Genomic DNA, 18,184 nt, shown 5'->3' on the forward strand with positions numbered 1-18,184 from the left:
GAGGGAACGAGATGGACTGGTCTTTAGAGAAATCACAAAATCAACACACCCCATTAAATAATGGCATTTGTGTTTTAAGGGAAAGCACGCAGAGGGTAGAGCGGGCAAGTTGAAATCCTCAGGAAGCCCTTCTAATAATCCGGGCGCTTCTTTTGGAGAGGTAGTGCTTGGTGGTTTTTCTTAATTCTTTTTTTTTTGCGCTGGAGCTGCAATTGGTACTGGAGGCTTGGGAGAACGAAATGAGCCCGGGGGAGCAAAATGCTGCGGGTTACTGCGAATAGCTGCAGCGGTGAGTGCGGCCCGAGTGTCTGGAGGGGCAGGCAATTCACTCAGGGCTTGGAAGCTGGAATTTCACAGGGACGGAAATTCCTCTTTAATGCGTAATGGCACTTGCAGGAACTCGGGGGTCGGAGTTTGGCGCTCGAGGGTCTAAAGTGATCCGAGAGCTGAGTCCAAAAGTTTGGGTGTAGAGAAAAAAAGTGTATATGTGTGTCCATGCGCGCGTTTGTGTGTGTGACACAGAGAGAGAGAGACAGACAGACCCAGACAGAGAGATAGACAGACGGACAGACTGACAGGCGAGCAGACAGAGACCGAGAAAGACAGGTAGATAGACTGACAGACGGAGTGACAGAGACAAAGGCAGAATCAAAGACAGAGGAGAAATACATACAAAGAGAAGGAAGGAAAAAATGAGAAAAAAATTTAAACAGGGAAAGGGAATCAGAAATAGACTGATAATCAAGGGACCTGGGCTAGAGTGGGCTTTGCCACTAATGGCGCTCATGCATTTTTTTTTTTATCAGACCTTTTTTATCAGACAGGTATAAGGAGTTCCTAGGGAGGAAGCTTGTTCTACCCAAATAGGTCAACATCTGGATGGCAATTTATAGTCTAAGAGATTCTCCTGGGGGCACCGAGAGTTTAAGAGACTTGCGAAGGGTCACATAACCCACAAGGGTTAGTAATGGGATTTAAACACAGGTCATCTTGACTCGGAGGTCGGCACTTTATCCACTGCTCAACGAAGCCTCTCCTCCAATAGTTCTTGAGAACATTAAATCAAACAAACGCTACCCTCACAGTAATCCGGAGAAGTATGTCTTGGAAGCTTTGTCTCGATTTTGCAGATGCACGAGATGCGCGTCATAGGTCTAGAGTTGAGAAGGATCGTAGAGGTCGTTTAGTCCAGTCCATAAAGAGTTTGAATGCCTTGCTCTTAGTTGCATAACCTGCTGGTTAGTGTCATAACCAGCAGGGCTAGGACGGAGGAGGAGGAGGTTGTTACTGATCTATGATCACACAGACCTAAGGGGGTGAAAGTCTTGACTCGAAAACAGGTCCGCTGATTACAAGCCAGGTGCGCTTTCTTCCATATCACACATTTACTAATAGTTTCCTCTGTGACCATCGGGAGTCAGTTCCTCTTTCTTGGACTCAGCTGCTTTACCTTTGGTCCAAGAAGATTGCACTAGATAATCATCGAGATCTTTTTCAATTCAAAGCTACTAAGAGTCTACTTGAGACTTCCCTTGGATTTAATGTCTCTCCATTCCCGAAAACGCCAGAGGCAGCTTTCCTGACATTAATCTTTTCCTCACTCTCACACAAAACAAACTTTAGGGGAGGGGGAAGGCATCTCCCCAAGCCTGCCCATTTCTGGTGGCAACGCCTGAAAGAGCATAAGAACTACGACTTAAGACTGCGTATTCAGCTTCGTTTGCAGACTTGTTAAACCCCAAATCGATAAACATTTATTGAGCGGGCTGTGTGCAAGGCCCTTGCATTAGCTGCTGAGGAGCGTTACAAAGATAAATAAGATCTGGCCTCTGCCATCCAGAGGTGACTATTGGAAACAAGACGTCTACTCAGATACACATTACGCCAAAAAGTTGGCTCACACAGTGGCAAAAGTCCAACTCTTCGTTATCCTTTAGAATTCCACCTGTCCTTTTGGAATTGTAGGATGCCCTATTTTTTTTTCAATTACACTTATTACTAAAATTGGCCTCTGTTTTTACCCTCTACCCCGCTTTCGTCGTGGTTGCAGTAGAAAGAACACAGGACAAGGGATCAAAGACCACAGTTCGGATCCGAGCTCCGCCATTTAATAGCTTGGGTCCTTGGATCAGGGACTTAACTTTTGGAGATTCGATGTCCCCGTTTGTAAAATAGGTCAAATAATACTTGTCCTGTCTGCCTCACAGAATTGCCAGGAATCAAGAGTATAGTGAAAGTTGTTTGGTAAGGCTTAAAACTATATAAATGTGACCTATTCTTCTTCCCCTTTCCTTGCTTGTTCGCTTGTTTGCTTACTTGCTTCCTTCTTTGCCTCCTCCCTTTCTACCTTCATGGCGCACACCCATCTCTTTGTCTGCTGCACCTAGGATTGATGTTGCTTCGTGCCTCATCAGTACTACCTTAGGAGTCTGATTATTATTAAGGTTTTCTCCTAAAACTGGTATCTATTTCTAACACTCCAGAGCCCGCGGTTTTCCCAAGGCTATCAAGACAGTTCTCTGAGATGTCACATTTTGTTCCCCATCTCTCATGCATGTCTCTTGTGCTATTGGGTAATTGTACTTTGTTAGTCTTAGAGAAAAACGTTCATCAATGCATCTCCCTTAGTGCTGAGCTGTACTCTGCACCCACGAGCCCTTAATAAATATTGGTTGGTTAAAGGAATAAATAATCAAGGGGAAATGTTCATCCCACAGCCATTTTCACCCCCTCCTACCATCCTTGAAAGTTCAGAGAAAGTAATTTTGTTCTTGAGATAAGCAGGTTTTCAAAGTTCCTTGGGTCTGCTTGATCGTGTTGCACTTTTCATTTTGCTGGTTCTAGAATGAAAATTAACTTTTTTTGAGAAAAATTTTTTTGTGCTTAGTAGATTAATGGAGGCAAGAAGTATAAAAGTCTCTAAACTTTCAGCGACTTGGTTGAAATGTAGGGTACTTTGGGAAGAGAGATGAGTCCATAAGGAAGAACTCTTAAACCTAGTCAAGAGCTTTGGTTGTAGGGGGTCAGTAGACCTGGGTAAAGACATTTCCAATGTGTGTCTGCACAAATCACTTCACCTCTCTGAGCCTCAGTTTTCTCCTCGGTAAAATGGGATTATAATATGTCATTTAATGCCTTCTACCTCTAAGGGTTGTGAGGAAAGAGAGTTATAACTCTTAAAAAGTGGAGTTTATGTGAAGTCTGATGACAGTGAGATGGAAAGGGTCAGTATTCTTTGGTCCTACCCTTTTAAAAATTGCCCATTGTTTTCACCCCTAACCCAGCCCCTGTACTGTGTAAAACCCATCTATAACTCTTGCCTGGCACAAAATAAGAGCATGCTTAATATTTTAAAAAATGAATTGAATTAAACCTGAATTTCAAATTCATAGGATCAAAAGCACAGTTGCCCAGGTCTCTTTAGATGATGCTCTTCAGCTAAAATTGAGTGTTAGTTGGACCTGGAGGTTAAAAGAGATAAGATTAATGGATACCTTTCCTTTCCCCTCTTTCTCTGGTCCAGGCTGGGAGGGGTAGGCTAGTATCCGCTGTGGTCCTTTGGATTCTGCAGTGAAACAAAGCTTCTCCCCACTTCCAGCTCTGCTATGTGTCCTTCTGCCCCATAGCCCCCATCAATCCCTAAGAAAGAGATTGAGAGAATGCAAGAATGGGGTTGAGATGAATCAGACATCAGATCTTAGCTGAGATGCAGCTCTGCTGATCTGTTCATCTAGGTGGGTTTGGGATTCTCTAGATATTTCATGGAGGGGCCACCAAAGAAAGTCTATCCTGTTTGACAGAGTGAGATCAGGCATCCAAAGCCTTAGAGTCCCTTGTCTTAGAGAGAAAAGAGAAAAGAAAAGAAATGAAAGGTGATGGAGGATCCCCAGTACTCCCCTTTAGGCCCAGCCTCAGACTTTCAGGCTCTGGATTTAGAGAGCTCAAGGATCAAGGTGACAACCTGGCTTCTGGCTGATACAGAAGAAAAAGCCCAATTTTAACATAGTGCTTTTGTTCAATCTGTCTCTACTCTGCCAGAAGTTTGAATTGTCAAATGTGCCCTAAGCCAGCCCTTGGAGAAGGAAGAATTCAATGAAAACAAAACAAAACAAAACAAAACAAAACAGTTATCATTTCTTACCAAAGGGCCAAGCATTGGATTAAGTTGTTTCTCCTTTTGTTAATAAAATGTATTTTGTAAAAAAGTTGTACTCACGGAAGGAGCTACAGGCTTTGCCTTGGTCGCCTTTTAAGTAAACCCTATTATTTTTCCGAACTTTATTGGAAAATCGTTATGGTACTGAAGAGGAGTTGGAAGTCTCCATGCGGATAACCTCCAAAGTTCCGAAATAAACCTCCAATCCTTTGCCCAGGACCAACACTTCCTTTTTGTATTTACATAAGCGGGGATCCGATGTGGTTGAAGTGAAATCTCAATAATGCTGATCTTAATTCATCTGAGCAATATTTTCCCTAACAGATCTGTGACAGCCAGTTAGATCAAGTCCAACAAAGAAACCAGAAGACAGAAGCATGAAAGGAAAAAGATGACTTTTTTAGGTCATTATCACATGTCTTGATCAACTTCCTCATCATCACCTGGGAGACATGACCAAAAAAAAAAAAAAGAGTGCCTCCTATTGAGAGTTGGGGAAAAAAGTTTTAAGAGAGCCTTAGGTCCTCTCCTCTCCATCTCTTTTTCCTCAACACTACTGAAATGAGGCTCACTTGAATGACTAAACCCCCCCCCCACAAAAACTGTTTGGGAAATAAGGCAGGACTAAACCCCAGACTGGGCCAGCTGAAGGAGACTGCTGCTGACAATTGCCAAATTTAGCAATTTAAAGCTATCAGTTCCTTTGTCAGTTAAAAAATATTTTAAAAGCAGGAGTTCAAAAAAAGATGCCAGACACTGAGTTTGGAAAGTTTATCACAAGCTTCTAGATTGGTCAAGTTAAAGTCCTATTCCAGGTTGAGGGCAAGGCTTTTGTAATTTACCCAATGCTATGGGAAGATCTCTTTGGAAATCAATGAAAAGAGGCATAGGATCATAGGGTAGCCTTTTGCATTGAGACATTTTGTTGTAGAGTTGGAAAAACATTTAAAAAAGTCAACGCCCTTATTGGAAGGGTCAGGTTATAATCTAAATTCGTTTAAAACTTCTGAAAGTAAAGTTTGATCAGAGATTAAGTCTCAAGGCCCTGGGAAGGATAAGAAATGCAACAGAGGACAGGGAAAATATTGGGGATTGACATAAAATTGCATTTGGGAGTGTGGGGGGTATATAGTGGAATTTAAACAGCTTGTCTGTACCTTGAACAAAATAGACACGATAAATGTTTTGTTGAATTGAACAGAATGCTACTTTGCCCCAGTAGGCCTGAAATCATGCATGATTGTATTTGTGTTTGCTTCCACCTATCTCCGGTAGATCTATATGCCCACAATTGGCTATGAAGCAATTGTATACAGAGCTATCTTTTATGTGGGTACATTTGCAGATAATACAGGTTTCCCCACAGAGGGCAGACACAATTTGGCCATTCAGTCCAAATTAAGACATGCATATTTCCATACCCTGTGCAGGCTTTTCAGGGCTTTGGCTAAATAACACGAGATCACAATTCAAGGAGACATCAAGATGCACACTAGAGAAAACAGAGGCCTCTGGATTGTGGGCTTCTGGAGAGCACTTATTGAATGTTTTCTGAGGCCTAGAGGGGTGGCTCTTTCTCTTTCCACTGAAACAAATTGTCCTCTAAAATGATCCTAAATTGCCTCAAGGCAAGTTTGTGGAATAAGGCAGAACTATCCCCCCAGATTGGGTCAGTTGAAGGAGATCGCTGTTGAAAAATGCCAAACTCAGAAGCTTAAAGATCCTAGTTACCTTGTCAGTTTTAAACTCTTCCTTTTCCCAAGGAAGCAAAACTAAAGATAGTTGGCGTTGCCTCGTAAAAGTAGTGTGGGTGATTGTTATTTCGACTGTGGTAAAAACCGACCCGGAGAGAATCTCTCCTAAGCAGGGCAGCTGGTTTGGGCCAATGGGCAGCCTGGTTGGAATGATGTCCAATTTGGGGGGACCGGAAGTGCTTAAGGAAAAAAAAGGGAGTCCTTGGGCCAACCTAGACTAACTTAGCTTGTTCCTGTCAACAATTGTGCATTTGGCAAAGAAACTCAGAGAAGACAAAACACAGCACAATGTGTTCAACTAAAGTTTATAAATTAAAAAATACAAGCGGATATAGCTTACAAATATTCCCAATTCTTTAAAAAGTAATACTCTGTTTGAGTGCATGGTGCCCTTGAGAAGCAAAGAGAACAGGAAGAGGACCTCAAGAAGCCCGCCAAGACAGCTTGTTTTCCTCAGGATTTTTTTTTTCCTAGGGAGGGGGTAGGAACAAGGAGCGGGCAGGTGAGGGGGTCTAAGGCACTGGACAGTCCGGAGATTCCTATCTGAAGACAAAGGTTTCAAAACACTGACTAGAAATATTCACATTGAATACAAAAATAATGATAACAACAATAATAATTTTAATACAGCTGAAAAGTGCTACGAGTCGTAACTCCCTTTTTAAAAAAGAAAGAAAAGAGTGTCCGTGAAAGTTTCCCTCAAGTTGGATAAACTGCATTAGCCTGGGCCTCACATTAGGCCACTTAGGGTCCTGCGGCGCTAGCCACGGAGAGCGAACTGAGGGGTGTAAAACGAGGCTTACTTACATTCAGCACCGAACAGGGCCAGCTGCGAGGCCACAGGCTTAGGCGCCCGAGAGGGTGGGGGTGGGGGACAGGCGCACAGACACCAAACCCGAACCAAAATAACCGATACAGCACTGATCTTTTTCATTTCATCCTTTAGGCTGCCCTTGGTACGACTCCTGTGGGTTTGGGATCTAATAGAGCCCCTTTCCCCACCTCCATATCAATCCAATTAAAAAAATAGATAGATATGTATATACAAATATCTCGGTAGCATGGATACCATGAACTCGTTCGGCCGAATGGACCAAGCTCTCGGCTTGCTGTGAATGTCTGTGAAGTTAGGTAACTGGGCCCCAACCCTCCCCCACACCCTAATCCCATCCCCTACTCCCAAATTCCCTCCCTGGCCCCATCCTTAATGAAAAGTCACCGCAGACCCAACAATAGCAATAATAACAAAAATAAAGAAATCATAATAAATAGTGTCCTCGATGTCCTTTTCCTCGGATGGCTGGCGGACAGGTCGGTTTTTGTGGAGGCGTCCGGGGACCTGGCTCATCGCTGTCGTCAGTCTTCACTGGGTGCCCGCTGCCGCCGTGCAGGTGGAGAGGGCCCAGCCGGGAAGGCAGTAGTAGGGGTAGTAGTAGGAGGGTTGAAGGGAAAGCAGCGAGGGGGGCCTGAGCACCTCCCCAGGGTGGTACTGTCTCTGATCGTCCCTTACTAGCACTTTGACCGCCACCTTCTTGGCGGCGGGAGCGGAGGCGAGCAGGTCTGCGGCCATTTGGCGGCGCTTGGTCTTGTAGCGGCGGTTCTGGAACCAGATTTTCACCTGAGTCTCGGTGAGTTTCAGAGAGGCCGCCAGGTCCGCCCTCTCGGGCCCCGACAGGTAGCGTTGGTGATTGAAGCGACGCTCCAACTCGAAGACCTGGGCGTGAGAGAAAGCGGCTCGAGAGCGCTTCTTCCGAGGCTTGGGCGCAGATTGCTCCTCTTCTCCCGGGCCCCCGCCACAAAGAAGTTTCTCACACTTGCCTCCTCCTCCGTCTTCCTCTGTCCTCGGGCTGCGATCTGCAGAGGCCAAAGGGAGAACAAAACGAAAAGGAAGGTTAGAGTAGAGACCCCAGGTGCACCCGCTGGAGAAATAGCCGAGTCCCTGCCAGCACCTTGGCATTGACCTAAGCTCTCCCGAGGGAGAAGTTTTAGGGAGAACCTGGGAGACCGTGCCTCCAGCTAGGCCGAGAGGCACCTTAGTCCCTTTAATAATCTATCTCAAACTCGCTGCTGAAATAGTGAAAGAATGAACCACTCCCTCACCGCTTCACCAAAGGCGCGAAGCTGGATTATGGCACAAACGAACACCGTAGCTCAGACACTCTCTGGTGGCTTTTTGTTTATCGTTCTTGGTCTTCTTTCTGTCTCTGACTTTTTCTCTTTCTGTCAGTCCGAATTCCACCACCACCCCTATTCTCTAAATCTAAATCTTCTGTCTCCAGTTTATCTCTGTCATACGCGCGCGGCACACGCACACACAGAGATGCTCAATTCTCTCCCTGTTTCTCATTAGCACTTGGTGGCTTTCTATCACTTCAGTGGCCAGGCAAAGGAGTCGGGTGAGATGGGAGAATGGACTCGGAAGTCTTTAGAGCTCTCAACCCAGCAAGTGAAATGACAAAGAGAATGCTATGAGAAGTCAAAAACCCCTGCTTTTTGCATATGGTTGCTCTCTCCACCTTCTGCTATTCCTGCTCAATTGCTTCTGGTTCTCCGGGTGGAAGTAAGAGACGTGGGACAGGCAGCTAAGGACCCACTCTGTTTTCCTTAGATGCTGTCTTTACTTTTTTTTGGGGGGGGGGTGCTTTGTCCATCTTTACATCACTTCAATTCTCCACCTCCAACTCCCAACCCGTAAGGGACACTGAGGTCACTAAACAGGGCTTTCAGGAGTTTAGGCAGAAACCATTTTGCCTTCTGCTGTACACCAAGGCCTATGGCTGCTGGCTGAGGGAGAATAAACAATCACTTGGGAGCTGGATCTCTCCTATAAACTAGCCATGCAAGGCAAACAACTTTCCTAGATTACTCTCAGTTCTATGTCATCTCTGACCCGGAAGGCATGAAGCTGAAATATTGCATAAAAGGCTTTTAAAATTCCCCTAGGGTACTGCCTTCTTTTTCTATCAGTGCTTTCCCTTCGGCTCCAGGGTTTGCTTTGCTTAGCTCAGATCTTCAGCTTAATTGCTGCCAGGGATCTGAGTCCCCTTCTTCCCAGAACCCCATCGGTCTAGAAAGGTTTCAGCACAGAAGTGTTCTTTACTTTATTCTTTTCCTCTTCCCAAGGCTTCTCATTACCTTAATCTCTCTCCTTAAAGAGAAATTTGGGAGCTTCAAAAACCATATTCCCTTTAACGTCCTGGACTCTCGTGGTAGGAGACCTGGGACCATTAGGATGCTGGGTCACCAAACTCCATCCTGAGTAGGGAGGTGGAGAATTGGGGTCTCACGTGCTTAGAGCTGATGGGAGGGGGCATGAGGCAGGGACAATTCCGAACAGACTCGGTCAATTCTCTCTGGGGATCCCCCTCCACAGGAGGGAAAGTAGGGAGGTGGTCCAGGCTTCTAGGCTACCCAGAAGGAATTTGCTTAATTTCTCTAAATCTTGTCCCAGATAATCTCTGCTGCTAAACTCATGCAAGAAATTTTGTTCCTGGATTTCAACTCGAGAATACAGTTCCCCCCAACCCCCACCCCATTTCCCTCTACCCTGATTGCCCAAGCCCAGCTCTTCTCTCCTCCCCTTCGCCAGCAAGAAACTCAAGCAGACCTGAAACGCTGGCTGACATCTCGCTGTCACTCAGGCCCGGGGGCTCCTCTTCCAGGTCTTTGGCTTGAGTCTCCGGCCCCGGCTGCCCCCTGCAGGGAGTCTCCTGGCCTCGTCCCCCGCCGCTGGCCATCACAGGCAGTCCTACAGTCTCCGCTGGGCATCGCCGCTCCCCTTCGTTCTCCTCGCTCAGAGCCGAGTCAGAGTCCCAGCTCCTCGGGCTTTCCGCTGTATGACCCACAGCCGCCGCCGCCGCTGCCGCCGCCGCTGCTGCTGCTGCTGCAGCTGCCGCGGCTGCCGCCGCCGCCCTAGGCCCGGCAGGGGAGGGTAGGAGCGTCTCCCCAACTCCCCCCACAGTACTCGAGTCCATTTCTCCAAAAAGCCTCCAGCAACAAGCTGGAGCCGCGGCGATCGAGCCTGCAGGGGCCGCGGCTCCCCTAGCCTGGGGCAGGCGCCCTTCCAAGCACGGATGCCCTGCCCTCTCCTCCTTCTTGTTAAGAATCGCCTGGATGGAGAAAGGCGTCAAGGTGTTACCGCTGCGGACCGCCATCTGCCCCCCGAGGGGCAGCGGGCCAGGCCCGGGGTTGGGAGCAGCCCCTGCTCCGGGAAGGTCGGGGATCCAAGACCGAAGAGAGAAAAAGAGCGAGCGAGTCGACGAGAAGAAAATGACTGATTTGAATGGAGGGCCCCGGAGCCCGCTTCTCTGCACGATTCCCTCCCTGACACCTAAACCACCGCCCCACACACCCCTGCTTCCCACTCTCCACCGGCACCCCCCCCCCACCTTCCACCGTCTCAGACCCGACCCACTTTTCTGCCCCCCCACCCCACCCTCAGATCCAGTGCCAGAGGATCTTCTCCACTCAGCTGGATAATCTCATGTCTCCCGAGGCTGCTGTCCCTTCTCCCTTCGTTCTCAGTTCTGGGGTGGACTGCGGAGGGAGGGGTGGCGCGTGGGGGTGGGGGTGGGGAGAGGAGGAGGCCCGACTGATGCAGCTCTAATGTGCCACACTCGGGCAACAGTCCTCTCTGGAGCTCTGCACGGACACTTTTTTTCCCTTCCTCCTTCCTTTCTCTCTCTCTCTTCTAGACTCGCTTTCTGTTGCACTCTCGAGGGTCTCCTTTTCCAGCTATGTCTATTGGAGCTGCGGCGGTGTCGGCAGCTGGATCCAGGCAGCGCAGGACACTTTCCCCGCCCCCCCTCCCGCTTCTATCTGTTTCTTTTCTCTTTCCTTCTCCTTTTTCTCCCAGCACTGGTGTCATTGCTCACCTATGAGTGACAGCTGCGGCCCACGCCTTCCCATTGGGCAGGGCCGGGCTCATGGAGGCAGTTGATTGGCCAGTTCCAGCTGGGCAATGTTGATTTTAACAGACAGAACTGTGCAAGTTGCGGAGAGGAAGACTTAGGTTCGGGGTTAACCCCTTCTCTTCTAAATCTGCTGGTCCCACAGTTTCATTCAGCTACGCCTCCTCTTATAAATGCACTTTATCTTCTATCTCACAAATGAATCATATACTGAAAATATATTTCAATGCACACAAGAGACACAATGAAATCAACTCACCCAAAACCTGTTGATAAGTTAAAGGAAATGTAGATGCACGCAGCGACAACTGTATCTCTTTTCTTAAAGATCGGATAAATGCAACAATTAGAACACGCCTCCTTTTTCCTGCTTCCTGTGACTCAATTCTAGGCTTATTCCACCCCCTCCTTCTTCCAGATGTTTGAAAAGATAGTCAGATTAGCAAAGCGCTAACCAATAAAAATCTATGGATTTTGTAGGAATAAAGGTCAACGTAAAATGCAAAACCATATTCTAGAAAGCTCGCCGAAACGGAAATCTATGATCTCCGTTAATTAATCACAAGGTGATTAATTCTGCATTTCAGTTTGAGTTTTATCCTAAAAGACAACTCTTCCGATTTTTCCTTATACGTAAAATCCTATACAAATTGAATACATTTAGCCTTATATTTTTAGAAAATTAAATGACTGAGAACTAGCATCATAGTTTTCTGTTATTTTGATACACTGAATACACAGAATTTTTAAAGCAGTTTTTAATCCACCAAAGAAATCAAATAAGAAACAAATATTTTGAAATCTATTGCATTGACATATTGCTTGTCAATGTTGCACAATTTTGGTCAAGCAATTGTCTTTCATGAAACAATATTGGACATCTAATGTAACACTTCAATCGCTGAAAGATTATCTATTTAAAAAATGATAATGCCAATTCTTCAAATTGCTAGGATTATTGACATCCGTAAATTTTCAAAAATTGCTACCCAATTTTTAGGATAAGAGGGGAGTTCTCAGGTTCAGTACTTGAGCGATGAGTTGTACCCACGATTCCCATTTTTTCATTATGAAAAAGGATTTTTTTGGCCTCTTTTATACTTCTAACACATTTATGTATAAATAATTGGATAACTGGATTGTTGTTTTTACTACTGCATTTATAAAAACATCATCAATGAAGAAACAAAATAATTTCTTCATGTTTCACGGGAAGTAAACTCTGAGATAATTTTCAGATGCGATTCGTGGTGGCAGAACGGTGCCAGGGATGGAGAAAAGAGCATAATGTAGAGACTAGGGATAATCTACCCTTTACCTCTGAGCATTGGCACTCGAATATATATACCGAACTGCATCGAGGCAGGAGTAGATAATAGATTATAATAGATTTTCTACTCCAGGGGATTTAGGGGAGGAGGATGGGGAAAGACTAAAATTGACAGGTGGCCTTTGTAAATACAGACTCGTAGGTCTGGAGCTGTGTGCATGTACTATACAGGTAGACTGCTTTAAGGGATTAGGATTTGACAAGAATGAAGTATTCCGCGAGTGCTGAAACAGGCATGGAAATCTGGATCCCTGGCAACTATGGGAAAAGATCAGACGTTGTGCAGGGAAGTTGTTCAACTTAAGCGACCTGCAGCCACAGAAAGCCTCTGAATTGGTGAATTCCTCTACCGGAGAACTTTCCCAGCAGAGAAGTATTTTTTCCTCGAGGGTTTAAGCTTTGTATTAGTGTGTATGCCTCTGCTTTTGGCTTTATCTGGGACTGGCAGAACTTCAAGGAACATAAGGGAGATTATCTCGAAGTAGGCGAACCCAGAGCGTGTGGAATAAACGCATCCGGCCCATTCACACGTTTCTAAAGCTGTTCTGAGCCGGTTGTACCGCTATAAAACGTAGTGTTTGTGTGTGATGGTATAATGCCTCCGGGTTTCCCAGTCTTGGGCAACGTCAGTAAAGAAGACTGGGGGAGGGGAGAGTGGTTAGTTACCAAGATGCACGAGAGTGCATGTTGCGGGTTTTCTTGGCGTGTGTAAATAAGGATTTTCAGGAAAGGTTGTGTGGGGGAATGGGGATTATTTGCTGACGTTGGGTGAGCCGAAGACCGGAGGCGTAAGTGCAGAGCACACTCACAGGGACTGGGTTCGACTAGGAGCGAGCCATAGAGAATAAAGACTTTGGGAAATGGGATGAAGAATTGAGGGGGGGGGGTAGTTTTTTAAAAAATCATGCTTCGGAGAAACAGCGTCCACGAATGCCTGCTTTGCAAACTTCTAAGTCCAAATGGCTGAAAATACCGGCGTGTAATTTACAATGGTTGTAATTCTTCTTTCCCGATTTATCAAGGCTGTCCAGTGGCTCTGAGAACAGGCCCCGGCCCTGGTGCGGAGCGGCGCCTGCTTAAGCTATTGGCGAATCCGCATCTCCGAAGTGCTGGGGGCTGGAGGCACCTTTCCCCTCGAAAAGAGCAATCGTTTAGTGCTGGGAATGTCCGTGAACATTGGGAAGAAGCAAGGGAGGTAAGCATCGAGTAGGGGTTGGTGAGAAGACTTGCCGAGTTGTTTGGCTATGGTTAACCCCAAATCTTGAACTTGATTGTCCTCTCGCCCCACGTCCTAGGGATGCTGTTGGGTCCGCTGACGCTGCTCGAGCTATCTCGGCCCCAAGCGGCCTGGGTGGTCTGCTTTGCGCTTTAGACTCCTTTTTGCAGCCCTGCAGTAGGCAGCGTGTCGCCTCATTTCTCTCTTGGTTTTCCTCTCTTCTTCTCCCTCTCTTCTACTCTACTCATTTCCTCTCTTCTTACTTCTTCGCCCACTTTTCTGGTCCCCCCTCTCTCCCCCACTTCCTTCCCTTCCTCTGTCTTGTTTGTATCTCCTCTCCTTTACGCTCGCCTCTCCACTTTTCTTCTCCCTCTCTCCTCATCGTAGTTCTCGTCTCCCACTTCCCGCCTCCCCTCTCTCTCCCTCTCTCTCTCTCTCTCTCAGCTCAGCCACCCCCCGCGGCGGGCAGGGCAGGCGGCGAGGCGCTAGAGGAGCCTCTCCGGTTTGTTTGTCCTGCGATCTAGAGGCTAATTTATTGGCTCCCAGTACAAGTGCCACCAGGGCCGCTCCTTGAAGCGCTGCTTCCGCAAGATTGTTAAGAAATACGCTGAAGGGAGAGGCTAAGAGAGGCAGCAGCTCTCGGGGCCTCTCAGGGAAATTTGCCTCCTGCAGCTACTGGAAACCCACTGGCCCACCTTCACCTCCCTGTTTGCTGCCAGATCTGTTCCCGACGTAGCCTGATTTGTTGACATCCTCCTTCCCCCCATCCCCTCCCTGCGGAGTCTGGTTTGAATTCTGCCATGAATTCCGAAGTGACGCTCCTAGGGCCTTGGGGAAGGATGCCAGGGAGTCGCTGGCTGGCGCAGGAAATCCTGGAGAAAACAAAGATAAAGGAGAAAAAATACTAGGAGTTCAGTTCGCTCTGCCCGGGCTCAATAGGCGCCAGTCTTGCCCGCGGCCCACAGGGCCCACTCTTCATCTTCCTAGTCTCAGTACTCAGCCAGCAGTGCGACCCTGTCGCCTCTGCGCTCTTGGAGATCAGTCCTGTTGTTCTATAAGTCAAAACTTAGGAAAGTCGGAAGCCCGAACTTCGTTCTGGGGCTGCGCTACTCAAGGGCACTCCTAGAGTTGTGAAAGTCAAGATACTGGCGTCCTAAAACACACCGGGAGGGCCAGGAAGAAGAAAGGGAGATGCACACACCGTGGCACCGTCCCAGGCGCACTAGACCCAGAGACCTAGATCGAGACCGAGGGACAAACGCTCGGAGACAGGAAAAAAAAAGAGACAAAGCAGGGACACGGAAACAGCATGAAACCCAGAGATACAAGAACTGAGATAGAGTAGATAGAGTAGGAACTCCGAGAAACGGAGGCAGAGAAACAGATAGATAAACTGAGACAAACACAGAGGCATTCACAGAGATATGGAGAAACAGTTGCAAGGATCGCTTGCCCACCTCTTGCAAAGGCAAAGAAATGCCAAAGGGGAGATTCCTACTGAGAGGTCCCAAATGACGCTGTCAGGAATGACAGTCCCCCAGGCAGTCTACACACAACCTCCCCCACCAGCCCCACCATGTTTGCTCAGAACAGACCCCAAGGCATACACTTTGTGTCCACAGTTTTATAAATTCTCTCCATCACGGTCCTTCCTTCCTTTCTCAACAACCGAAGGTCCTGCGAGCAAAGAACTTGTACATTTCACAAATCTCAGGGCCCCAGGGACGTTTCAGGTAAGAGATTCTGAGACACTTTTGGCCTTCCATTCACTTTCAGGTGGGGTACATGAAGGAGTGTTTATAGCTCAGGTTCGTTAGTTTAAAGCTATTATGAAGCTCAGCTGAAAGCTGGGAGCTGTAGTAGATGACGCGCGCCACCTAGAGAGCGTCCCTTGACATTGCGGGGTCTTTTTTTTTTTCCTCTCCCATATTTGCCTGTTCCTAGAATCCTCCTGGGGGGCAAACCTCTTCCCTTCAGTGGGAGCAGGGATTCTAGTGGGCAACCAGTTGAGACCCTATTTGACAAACGATGAAATGTGAAAAAAAATCGAGAACGGTACGCTGACAATGCACGGCTCAAACAGCTGATTGCTTTGCTTACAGTCTGATTTTTAAAAGTTTTTGTTTTTCCCTATCTTCACTCAGAGTCACTGAATGACTTTGTAGAACTCCGTTGGCAGAATGGGTATAATAGACGAGTTCCCGACTCCGGTCTTTTCCTTATCAAATATGTCCTTCACACTGTGGTGAATTAACTGTCCTAATTTAACACTTAGATTTTGCCACTTTCGCTTAAAAACCTTTTGGGGTTCCCCATGGCTTCCCGAACAAAGTAGAAATGAATGATTCTGGCCTTTAGAGGCTGCCGCAGGCTGTCTCTGAAATGACTTTGCCGCACTAACTCATCCTGCTCCCGTTGGTCCCAACCAAACTGGACTAACTTTGAAATTCCTTTCTTGTCTTGGCCATTCTCGAGTTGGAAACTAAACCTTCTTAAGCCGTCTCTATTTTAGAACCCTTTTCTGCCTTCCATGATTCACTCAAGTGTCTTCTTCATGAAGTCTCTCCAGTCATCCAGGCTGAAAATGGCCTCTCCCTTCTCACATTTCTCATAGCACTCGGTCCAGAGCTCTCCTTTGCACATATCTTGCCCTACTTATAAATGAGTTATTTCAGTACATATCCTTTTACCTTATTTGATTATAAGCTCCATCACCTCTCATCTAGATTATTGAAGTAATTCCCCCCATCAGTTTCCTTATCTCTGGTTTCTATACTTCTAATCCATCTTCAATACTGCTGCCAAACTGATGTTTCCAAATACAGATTTAATCACATTATTTTCCTACTCAAAAAGGTTGTTCCTTGACTGCAAACACAGTACCCATTTTTGCTGTAAGATGTTGCCTTTGGATAAAGATGCTTGGCATTGTTAAATTCTACTAAAAGAAGCATTAGCCCAATTGTGTGAAGAGGCAAGGAACAGCCTTATCTTAACTGTGCTGGGTCCTGTACAGCCAGGGGAGAAAGAACTTAACTTGACATTTAAGCCCTATGCAATCTGGTTCCCATATAATTTTCCAGTTCACTTCATATAAGTATCCTTTATTCATTCTCCATTTTGGTCAAACTGGCCTATTAGCTGTTTCCTCTGAGATATTCCAACTGGCTCTAACTAAGCCTTTGTGGAGGTGGATCTTCATAAGTGTAATGTACTCCCTCCTTACCTTAAGATTAGAAACTCTAGCTTCTTTAAAGAATGGTATGACTTCCAAAAAGATGTCCTGAACCATACTTGAAATTTTCTTTGTGCCTACTTCTTTTTTCTTTCCTTCTTTTTTCCTTTTCCTTTTTTCTTCCTTCCTTCCTTTTCTTTCCTTCATTCCTTCTTTCTTTCATTTTCTTCCCTCTCCCCCAAAGTGGAACAAACTATTTGAGGGCAGAGTTGTTGTTGTTGTTGTTTTTGGTTTGGAAAGGCAGTCATTAAAAAAAAAAGCAATTTTGAGGAATGGGACTTCTGGCAACAGAAGAGAGCTAGCACTGAAAGTAGAAAATCAAACTTGAAGAGGAACAGACCCAGGGAACTTAGCGGAATCATCCAGCCAAGATGCTACACTCAAAAGGAACTGGCAGGAAAACTAAGGGAGAAAGGACTTCTAGGCTCTAAAGTTCTGAAGTTGTGATCTTGCTTGGCATGTGTTTCCCAAACATGTGCCTCACAACTACGGTTTTGTGAGTTTATACCCATTCTTTCTACAGATATACTGTGAATTTGTTAGAGAATGTGACCCAAATAGCTGGGGAAGAGAATGTTTTTTTAATTATTGTCTTTACTGTGACATCTTAGTAAGTCTTTGCTTTTAGCTAATTGTATCTACTGGGTAATTCTTACTGGGAAGTACTGGTGGGTTCTTGCAAACTTGAATGCTATGAGTTCTATCTTAGAATCTAAAATAGCAGCCCTCCTCTGGCAACCCAACCCTTGAGTTCTAGGCATATTGGGGAGCACTGATCACAATGAAGTGTTAATATGTTCCTTTTAATCTGGTTAGATTACAGTATTTATAGGTTAAAAGGCAGTGTGGCATAGCAGAAGATGTCAGGAAGGTATTTTCTTGAAAAACATTTTTTCCCATGGTTATCTGATTCTTCTTGTCTCCTTCCTCCTGGAATTGACAAAACAATTCCACTGGGTTATACATATATTATCATTCGAAACCCATTTTTATATTATTCATTTTTGTAATAGAGTGATCCTTTAAAACCAAAACCCCAAATCATATATCCATATAAACAAGTGATAAATTATATATTTTCTTCTGGATTTCTACTCCCACAATTCTTTCTCCAAATTTGGATAGTGTTCTTTCTCATAAGTCCCTCAGAATTGTCCTAGATAAATGCATTGCTGCTAGTAGAGAAGTCAATGACATTTGATTGTCCCACAATGTTTGTTACTGTGTACCAGGTTCTCCTCATTTCATTCTGTATCAGTTTATATAGATCTTTCCTGTCCTTTTAGAAATCCATTAATACATCATTCCTTATATAGCACAATAGTATTCTATCATCATCATATACCACAATTTGCAGAAAGGCATTTAAAAAAAATCAGATTTGAGATTCACAAAGTGAATAGTGGAAGTCTCTAAAATGTTCCTGGGATATTAGCAATAACTTTAAATGCAAATGGTTATCAATGTCTTATCAGGGTTTTGAGGGCATCTGGCTGCTTTTTCCAATAACTGAGAAAATTTTTATAGTCCAACTCTAATAGGATGCTTGAGTATCTTGCAAGCTCATGATCCATTTAAACTGA

The 18,184-nt window shown here is 45.7% G+C and overlaps 1 protein-coding gene across 1 annotated transcript; it reads right to left on the reverse strand.

Annotated features, from left to right (window-relative positions):
• Positions 1–6,199: 6,199 nt before the first annotated feature.
• NKX3-2 (NK3 homeobox 2) lies at positions 6,200–10,286 on the reverse strand. Its single transcript, XM_007496719.2, has 2 exons — positions 9,518–10,286; positions 6,200–7,764 (listed from the first exon to the last, which is right to left on the reverse strand). Exons 1-2 carry the CDS (start codon positions 10,062–10,064, stop codon positions 7,274–7,276), a joined length of 1,038 nt encoding a protein of 345 aa, XP_007496781.1. The 5' UTR covers positions 10,065–10,286; the 3' UTR covers positions 6,200–7,273.
• Positions 10,287–18,184: the final 7,898 nt, after the last annotated feature.

The sequence above is a fragment of the Monodelphis domestica genome, chromosome 6 (assembly GCF_027887165.1).
Source record: "Monodelphis domestica isolate mMonDom1 chromosome 6, mMonDom1.pri, whole genome shotgun sequence".
Taxonomy (NCBI): Eukaryota; Metazoa; Chordata; class Mammalia; order Didelphimorphia; family Didelphidae; genus Monodelphis; species Monodelphis domestica.